Source organism: Podarcis muralis, chromosome 15 (genome assembly GCF_964188315.1).
Source record: "Podarcis muralis chromosome 15, rPodMur119.hap1.1, whole genome shotgun sequence".
In the NCBI taxonomy this organism is placed as follows: Eukaryota; Metazoa; Chordata; class Lepidosauria; order Squamata; family Lacertidae; genus Podarcis; species Podarcis muralis.
Genome location: NC_135669.1, coordinates 37,058,621 through 37,067,807, shown reverse-complemented (window position 1 = coordinate 37,067,807; position 9,187 = coordinate 37,058,621). Strand labels below are relative to the sequence as shown.

The 9,187-nt window shown below is 47.3% G+C and overlaps 1 protein-coding gene across 1 annotated transcript in view; it reads right to left on the bottom strand.

The window, feature by feature from the left end:
- NOS2 (nitric oxide synthase 2) overlaps positions 1–9,187 on the bottom strand; it is a 30,820-nt gene continuing 21,633 nt past the window's right edge. Inside the window, exons 20-26 of the mRNA XM_028708682.2 lie at positions 8,727–8,890; positions 7,654–7,864; positions 6,250–6,337; positions 4,987–5,108; positions 3,472–3,620; positions 2,439–2,633; positions 1–2,108 (exon numbers count right to left, since the gene is read on the bottom strand). Of these exons, the coding sequence (XP_028564515.2) occupies positions 1,980–2,108; positions 2,439–2,633; positions 3,472–3,620; positions 4,987–5,108; positions 6,250–6,337; positions 7,654–7,864; positions 8,727–8,890 (1,058 nt within the window). The 3' untranslated portion in view covers positions 1–1,979. The remainder of the gene's footprint in view (positions 2,109–2,438; positions 2,634–3,471; positions 3,621–4,986; positions 5,109–6,249; positions 6,338–7,653; positions 7,865–8,726; positions 8,891–9,187) is intronic.

Below are 9,187 nucleotides of genomic sequence, written 5' to 3'. Positions count from 1 at the left end.
AACAGGAACAATGGTTTATTTCCCTTATAAATTAAAACAGCAGCACTAATTAACTAGCAAGCACACACACACATAACCTGCGTTCTGTTGCTGCGAATTAAAGGTTGCATCAACAGTTCATAGCGCTGGATTCTTTTTCTTGCTGCGGGGAAATTTTTTTGGGGGGGGGGTGTATCCTGTCCCCAATGCAGATAGGGACCAGTTTCTTCACTGTGGGTGAGGTGGGCCGCTGGCCTGATCCAACAAGCTCCCCCCCAACCCCGATGTGCTTGGATTTTATTTAGCACTTTTATTTGCCATTTGTTCTGACAGAATCCTGCTCCTGCAGAGGTGCACCTCATCCTCAGAACAGCCCTATGAGGTAGACTAGGCTGAGAGAACATGACTGGGCCAAGGTCATCCGCGTGTGGTGGCTGTGCAGGGGATCTGAAGCGCTGAGCTCCTCTATCCTAGTCCAACACTCCCTGAAGAGGGGAGTGGGGAAGCAAGGATCACACTCACAAGTCAGGAAATGGGTTCAAGCACAGCCATTGTCCCCCCCTAGAGAATCCTGGGAGCTGTAGTTTGTTAAGGGCGCTGAGGGATGTTGAAAGACTTCTATTCCCCACACAGAGCTACAACTCCCAGAGTTCTCTGGGAAGGGTGATTGACTGGCTATTAAATTAACCTGCGGGTTGTAGCTCTGTGAGGGGGAAGAGGAGGTCTCCTAACAAACTCTCAGCACCCTTAACCAATTCCAGGATGCTTTGGGGGGGGGGGGCATGGCTGTTCAAAGTGGTATGAGACTGCTTTAAATGCACAGTACAGATGTGACCAGGGTTGGTTACAGTTTGCACCGTTTCATACAACTGTAGGGTTCGGCTCCTAGCCGGTGGTTCCAGAAAGCTGTGACAATGGCAAACCCCAAAAAAGCTTTGCTATGGAAAAGGCAAACACCCCAAAATGCTTGAGTCAATCCAACTATGGGTGACCCCCAACCCTGTCTAACCAGCAGCTAGCCTCAGACCGCAGCAAATTGATGAGCATTGCAAACGAAAGCCAAAGACCGGGCCTTGATCTCTATGAACTGTCTTAAGCATGTGCGGTGCCGGGGTGCAAAGATCTGCCCGGCGCCCCCCCCCCCGGTTGCCCAGTCCCAGGCGCGCAGGAGGGCAGAGCCGGGTGGCCGCCTTAGCATCTCGCTGGCTCAGTTGCCCCCAAACTCGCGGCGCAGAGCCACCCGCAGCAGACGAGCCCGCCACAGCGCTCCAACCAATGGGCGGGCTCTTCCCCGGATTCAACTCTCGGGCCCCGGACTCTCGGCCTGGCGCCCCTGAGAGCCCGGCGCCCAGGTGCCCCGCACCCCTAGCGCCTATGGGTAAGACGGCCCTGTCTATGAACCAGGAACAGACCCTGCTCCAAGCCCCGCCCCCTGAGACCCCCAGCTCGGCTGATTGGCTCCTGGGAGGGGCTGGGCTACGGTGCAGCTGGACGAGCAACCAATGAGACTGCCTCCAAGCTGCACCAATGACATTGTCCTTAGCCTCATCGGTGCCCCGCCTCCATATGCACCAGGCACAATAGTCTGCCCTTCATTGAGTAGGAGCTGTTGATTTTGCCTGCTAATCTGGTTGCTTTCTTTTGTTTCGTTTTTAAATCTAGATTACTTTTTGTTCCCTTTTCTAAACCGTGTCATGCAGGGTAAAATCAGACCACAAATCTGAGATCCTTTGTCCAATAATAGATATTCTCTTTTTTCTCTTTTTTTTTAAAAAAGAGCTGACTGACTAAGCTTCCGATAAAGTATACACAAACTAAAAAAGGAATTTACAGAATAAATAGAATTAAATATGTAGTGTTTCGCGTTTTTGATGTTGTTGTTAAAGCTGAGATTCATGGGACAAATCTTGCTAATCGCCTCCACGTAGGCAGAGTATGGAGAGAAAGCAAAATTTGCCCCCAACCACAATGGAAAATGTGGACAAGTGTGCAAATTATGGCTAAAATTTCAGTTGAGGTTGAGGTCTCCAGTTGCTGATGTCTCTGTCAAGTTTCATTTCTTCCAGTTCTCTTTGGTTCTCGTGGGGAAACACGGCCCCAAATATGTCCTCGTGGTATCGTTTCTGCCTCTGTAAAAATGAATGAAATAAACCAGCAATCAGTATTATTTGCCATAACATTTACTACAGGGGGTCCCACACTTTTCAATTAATTTCCCCATTACTTTTCTAATCACACAAACACAAACCCCATTGTTGTTTTTAAAGTGGATTTGTTGCACCAGGGGTAAAATAGGGCTCAACTCCTGCCCAGAAACCTATGTCCCCACTGTGGAAGGACGTGTGGATCCAGAATTGGCCTCCACAGTCACTTTCTGTTAAGACCATGCTCATGAAAGACAATCTTACTTGGCTATGAGTGATCGCCAAAGATGAAGAAGAAAGAGGTTTTCAGCGTACCTTCAGCTGAAAGCAGTAATCTTCGGCCTGCTGCTCTGTCAGGCCCAGATTCCTGGCAAATATACCCCTTAACGTCTTAGCGACATCTCTGGCCATACGGACGTCCCCACAGACGTAGAGATGGCCCGCCTCTCTGTGCAAGAGCCTGCACACGTCGGACTCCAGCTTTTTCCGAAGAAGGTCTTGGACGTAAACCTGGAGCGAGAAGAACAAACCCGTATGTTATTATTCAGCTCCATCGTTATTGTTTAGTCGTGTCTGACTCTTTGTGACCCCATGGACCAGAGCACGCCAGGCACTCCTGTCTTCCACTGCCTCCCGCAGTTTGGTCAAACTCATGCTGGTAGCTTCAAGAACACTGTCCAACCATCTCGTCCTCTGTCCTCCCCTTCTCCTTGTGCCCTCCATCTTTCCCAACATCAGGGTCTTTTTCAGGGTCTTCTCTTCTCATGAGGTGGCCAAAGTATTGGAGCCTCAGCTTCAGGATCTGTCCTTCCAGTGAGCACTCAGGGCTGATTTCCTTCAGAATGGATAGGTTGGATCTTCTTGCAGTCCATGGGACTCTCAAGAGACGTTTTAAATTAGGGCTGCAACATTTAACACAGTGTTGTCTACTTGGACTGGCAGCTGCTCTCCAAAGTCTCAGGCAGAAAGAAGGCTTTCCCATTGCCTGTGGCCCATTTTGGGGTGCAAAAGTGTCAGTTATTCAATTTGTTATAAATGTCGTGGACCGCTGGTCTTCAGCTGGTGGGTCTGGACCCTCTGGTGCAGGACCCCTCAGACTCAGCCCTCCAGATGTTTTGGGACTACAATTCCCATCATCCCTGACCACTGGTCCTGTTAGCCAGGGATGATGGGAGTTGTAGTCCCAAAAACGTCTGGCGGGCCGAGTTTGGGGATGCCTGCTCTAGTGGTTTGTGGCCTGACCCAAGGTGGATCGCAACAGAAGCAAGAAAGCCATGCAAATATGTAAAAGCTTAAGAGATGCATGTTTGGGTTAAAAGTAGGTCCTTCAAGATAAGGCGAGACTTACTTTGGGATAACCAGGCTCTCTGGAGTATGCTGTGTAGACCTCTTGAAGGATCCCTTTCCTTTTCATTTCTTCCATTTCCTCTTTGTAGAGGTGATCCAGGCTGGCGTGTCGGCAGCCGAATAACAGGATCATACCCCTCCCTTTGATCCCTAGAATCAGAAGCCTCCAAATCAGTTTTCAAGCGTGGGGAGGGGAGTGCAAACAGATCCCCTTCTGTCCCAATTTAATTCATGCCTATTTGGGATGCCTAGTTCTCACTGAGGTGACTGGCCCTTTGTGCAATAGATGCACCCCCCACACATAGAAAATTAGTGTGTCAGAAACTAGAGTCCCTGAAATGCTAGCTTTCTAAGTTTGGGGTTTTGGAGTGCGCAGACATTTATTTATTTATTTTGCAAGGAAGGGCCAGCAGAAGTTGAGGTTTCAGGGTGAAAATTCACTGCCCATCCCTGAAGCATTATAAGAAGGAAATAAAGAAATGAGAAACATGATAGCAAAGAAAAAAGAAACAGAAAGGCAGTGACCGTCATCTGAGGCACTTTTTTGTGTGCCTTCTTCAAGAGAGGCCCAGAGGGTGGCAACACGAGAACAGGGCCTTTTCTGTGGTGGCTCCCTATTTGTGGAATGTTCTCCCCAGGGAGGCTCACCTGGCACCTTCATTATACATCTTTAGGTACCAGACAAAAATATTTCTCTATAACCAGGCCTTTGGCATTTACAAGTCTGTGGCCTTTTAGAAGTAGGTGAGATAGTCTTAATGTATTCCCCCCTCTTGGTTTTAATGTATCTTTGTGGGGGTTCGTTTGTCTGGCTGGTTGTACGTGGCTTTGGGTTGCCCTGGGTAAAGATAAAGCGATAAACAAATCTAATAAATAAATGAATAAATGTTTTTTTTAAAAGGGTGGAGATATTATTGCTTTCATTTGTAAATTGCTTCTCATGAGGCCTACTGAAGTGATTTTACAATATAATGCATATAAAATAATGTACAAAAACTGTTGTAACATAACAAACAGCACATACATAAATTCAGTTCAAATCCAAGCCAGAGAGCAGAGGGGATGAAGATTTTTGGAAGCTATGTAGAAAGGGGAAACCCCTTTAGCTGAAAAGACAACAAAAATGGCACCCATCTGATATGCAGTGGCCATGAGTTCCAAAGGATAGGTGCCACCACACAAAAGGCCAAATTCTGACATTGTGAGTAACAGGCCTCCTGACAGGAAAGTTTATGCAGGAGGCCCTCAGCTGCAGAACACAGTGATTGGCTGAGTATATTAAGGATGAGACAATCTTTCAGGTTTCCTGGTCCCAAGCTGTTTAGGGATTTATACACTAAAACTTGGATCTTGAAGTGTGCCTGTTTCTCATTTGCTAGCATGCTGGGAACTGTAGCTCTGTGGAAGGTTATACAGTTCCCATAATTCTTTGGGGGGAAGTCACGTGCTTTATGTGGCCGTTAAATGGATGGTATGTATGCAGGCCTAACAGCTGGTGACAAATGTCCCCTTTTACCTTTCTTTTCCAAATCATAGCGGCGCTGTTGCCAGAAGCTTCTGAATGGGGCGATTCCTGTGCCTGGCCCAATCAGGATGCACGGTTCGCGTGGGTCTTTTGGAAGCCGGAAGCCATCAGCACTAGGTGGAAAACAACAACTGAGTATTGCTATGTCCAAAAGATAATGCATATATTAGTATTGTGCAGCTTGAAGCGACTGGATGCATAACAACTGACTCCTTTTGGAATAAAAACATTGCCAAGGCCCATAAGTTTAATTAAAGCTTTACTTGCAGAACTTTATTCAAAACAGAACAAAAAATGGTAAATAATACACCCAAGTAATTCCATACAAGATCTTGTGCAGTCCAGCTCTGCTTTCTATAAAATATGAAATACTCCAAACAGATCTAAAACCACAAGTTTCTCTCTTTACAGCCTCCATTTTGCCTTAGGCTGTGTGCTCCTGGAGAATGTCATTTACCGTACATGCTACTTCCACGGAGCCTGGGAACAAATGCTAAACATGACTCCCTTTCAAAATGGAGATTTGCAACCAAATACCTTTTCTACCTGATCTAAGGTTAAACACTCAGGTGTTAGCTAGCAGAAAGCAACAACGGTTAATTATCAACTCATCAAGGAGCTCAGAAACCACTTAGTATATTCCAGTACAATTTCCCCACTTTAAAGCCTTCAGTAATACACATTTAGGCAATCTGCATTTCAGTGTCAATTAAACAATTATACTTAACAAACGAGCCCCTGGTTCAAATGGTGAAGCCAGCAAATCAGTCAGAAGCTCACTCTGCATTAACTTGGAGCAGGGCCTTTATTGTGGCTGCCCCATTCTGTGGAATAGCATTGCCACCTACTTTGTAGCATCTAACCAAGCTTTTCCTCTTCCACCAGGCCTTGGCCTATTAACATTCCACAGCCTTTTAAATGTGTTTGTGGGAGTGGGGGTTATTGCTTTGTTGTCTCTGTTCTATTTATTTGTGCTTTATCTTGTGTTTTTATCTTGTGAACCACCCTGAGCTCTTTCGATGAAGGGTGGTATATAAATCTAATAAATCTGATAAATTAAAATAAATAAATTGTATGGGGGTGGTGTTGGTTGGTTTCAGCCAGCAAAAGCATAAAATCAAGTTAATGTGCTTTATGCACAATCAGGATAGGGCTGACCTGGAAGATGTGGCACTGCAGGCATCCCACATGTCATTTTGAGGCTGTGAATTCACCAACATTTTCTTACAGCCCAGTTCTTGGGTGTGTCATTACCTGCGTACAAAACAGGGGATGGTCTCCTCTAGGTCGACAGTGTTCAGCCAAGTGCTGCAGACTCCGTGATGGACTGGACCTTCTCCGTCTGAATGGAGGAAGGGGGGGGGGATGTCAATTAAATCATTACCCCCATGAGAGGCTAATGTGAGATTTGAAACTCAGCTAGATGGGTAAAGAAAAAGTGCTTTATATGCGTTGTCTATGCATTACAACACTGTGACACCAGATGGCGCTGTGAAGTTCTGTTTTTGCCAAACCGATTTCTCATACAAAGTTTACTTGTTTAAATGAAACGCTTTTTGGATGTGTCTGGATCCAGCCTAAGTCAATACCAGGTGTCAGCATTGTTGGGCATTTCCCAAAGCACACATGCTAGCAAGGAGCTCACTGAGTCCTGTGGCCCTGCTCCTCTCCCACCTCGAAGCCTCTGCTGGTTCCCCCACCCTCCCCAAACAACAGACAGAGAAATCAGAAGTGTCAGGCAACTTGGTTAGAGAACTGCATTGCAAAATTCAGAGATCCAGGAATTTTAAATGATGGCTGCGCTTTAGTTCAGGAAGTGCAAAATGAGGTAAGGTAAAGGGACCCCTGACCATTAGGTCCAGTCGTGACCGACTCTGGGGTTGTGGTGCTCATCTCACTTTACTGGCCGAGGGAGCCGGCGTACAGCTTCCGGGTCATGTGGCCAGCATGACTAAGCTGCTTCTCGTGAACCAGAGCAGTGCACGGAAACGCCGTTTACCTTTCCGCCGGAGCGGTACCTATTTATCTACTTGCACTTTGACGTGCTTTCAAACTGTTAGGCTGGCAGGAGCAGGGACTGAGCAACAGGAGCTCACCCCGTCATGGGGATTCGAACCGCCAATCTTCTGATCGGCAAGTCCTTGGCTCTGTGGTTTAACCCACAGCGGCACCAGTAGATCTGCCTTTAAATGCAAGCTGAATCTCTCTCTCTCTCTCCCTCTCCCACCCTGCTTCCCTAATTGCTATGCCCAGTGCCAAGTGTGAGGGACAAACAAAGTGTTGCCATGTTGCCATCAGTCTGTTTTGCAGCTGTTGGGAAGGAGTCACCCAGTGGTGCCCGCTGCCCATTGAGACTGGCAGGGCAGAAGGCAGGGAGCCAAACAGCAGGTGGCGCCAGAGCCAAGGACAGCCAGAGGCTACTCATTGTAGTCCCCATCCTCTTCCCTGCTGAGTTCTACAAGGGGCAAGACTGGGACTAAGGAGGAGGAGGAAGCTGACATCTAGGACCACTTCCTGGACTGGTTGTAAGTGGGAAGGCAAGTCGGTGGGCTGGGCTGAGAGCAGAGGTCTGTGGGGCAGTGCCTGACTAGTCCCAATGGACCAGCTTCTGCTGAATTTCCCATTCTGCAGCATCACACCCCAGGAAGCCCCTCTTACCTCTGGTCCTGTAGGTGACCACAGCGACCGTCAGGTGGAGTTCTCCGGGCTCTTGGTCCTGCGAGGAACTGATGGAGTAATACCTGGGTTTCAGCAAAGGCAACTGCGACAGCAAGAAAGAGGTTGAGACCTCGGCCGACGGAAACTCCTGCAACACCTCCAGGAAGGTGGGGCTGTTGTAAAACTTCCACTTGTTGTACTCCTCCAAGTTCTGAAACGCAAAACGTGCAAAAAGCCCATCAGAGAGCCAGCCGGCTGTAAATCAACGTTGGAGTTAACCCTACTATATGCATTTTCCTCCACATCCCTCTGCATCACGAAATTTGGAGGAAGGTGGATTTCAAAGGATGACTGCAATTTGTGAAGTGCGAATCAGGCAGGTTCACATTTAAATGTGAACTTTTAACATGTAGCAAGCTCAGGACCGCAATACTTCAAGGACTGTCTCTCCCCATAGGAACTAACGCAGATCATCTTCTGAGGCCCTTCTTTGTGTGCCTCCTTGAGAGGTCCAGAGGGCGGCAACACAAGAACGGGGCCTTTTCTGCAGTGGCTCCTTGTCTGTGGAATGCTCTCCCCAGGGAAGTTCGCCTGGTGCCTTCATTATACACCTTTAAGCACCAGGCAAAAACAGTCCTCTTGAACCAGGCCTTTGGTTGATTGTCATCTAAATGTGGCCTTTTAAAATGTGTTGGGGGAGTGTTATTGGGTGGTTTTGGTTTTGGTTTTATGTATTTTGTGTTTTCATATTGTCATTTTATCTTGTGAACTGCCCTGAGACCTGTGGATATAGGGCACAAATTTAATCAATAATAATGTGTGCTGTATCGCCATTGCTACGTTGAAGTTATTTCATATAGTTATGTATTGTATGATGTTGCGGTGTCATGCATTTATAAACACATATTTTTTGAAAAGTGAACAGAATCGATTTTCTCCTTATCCCTATGGGCAACAACGCAGTAGCAACATTAGCAAATGAACAACAGGCCCTCTCCAGAAAACTCTATGATTCAGCAGGCTTCTTCTTCATTTTTTAAAGGGAATGTCCATTTTATCATGGCAAAACTCACATGAGATAAGTGGTCCAGCCTCTCCTTCTCGCTCTCTTCTTTTGCCAGCTGAGAAAGGATCCGAAGCAACTGTTGGGAAGGCGGAGTCGTAATATCCAGGAAATGAGTCAAGGCTTGGGAGAGGGTGCAGGCTGGGAACTTGCTGTCCGCCGTCCAGTAGCCACCTGGAATCGAAGAGGAAACGAGTTGGGGGGAGAAATCTTCAGATCTCCAGAAGAGGAAGTCAGCTGGAGATGAGGTTTTGCGCAAAGGAGACGCAGAGCAAGAAATAGGTGTGGCTGTTTTCCTGCCCTAAAAATGTTTTTTTTCCAGACTTTGGTTGAATTCAGCAACCAGTGCCAGTTAGAGGTACCATTAAGGAAAGGCTTTGGGGGCAGATGTCCAGGGCAGAACGGACTAGGAACCCCTCCCATTGTCACCACCGCCAAACATAGCAGGGCTGGCTTCCTGCATTCTGAAGA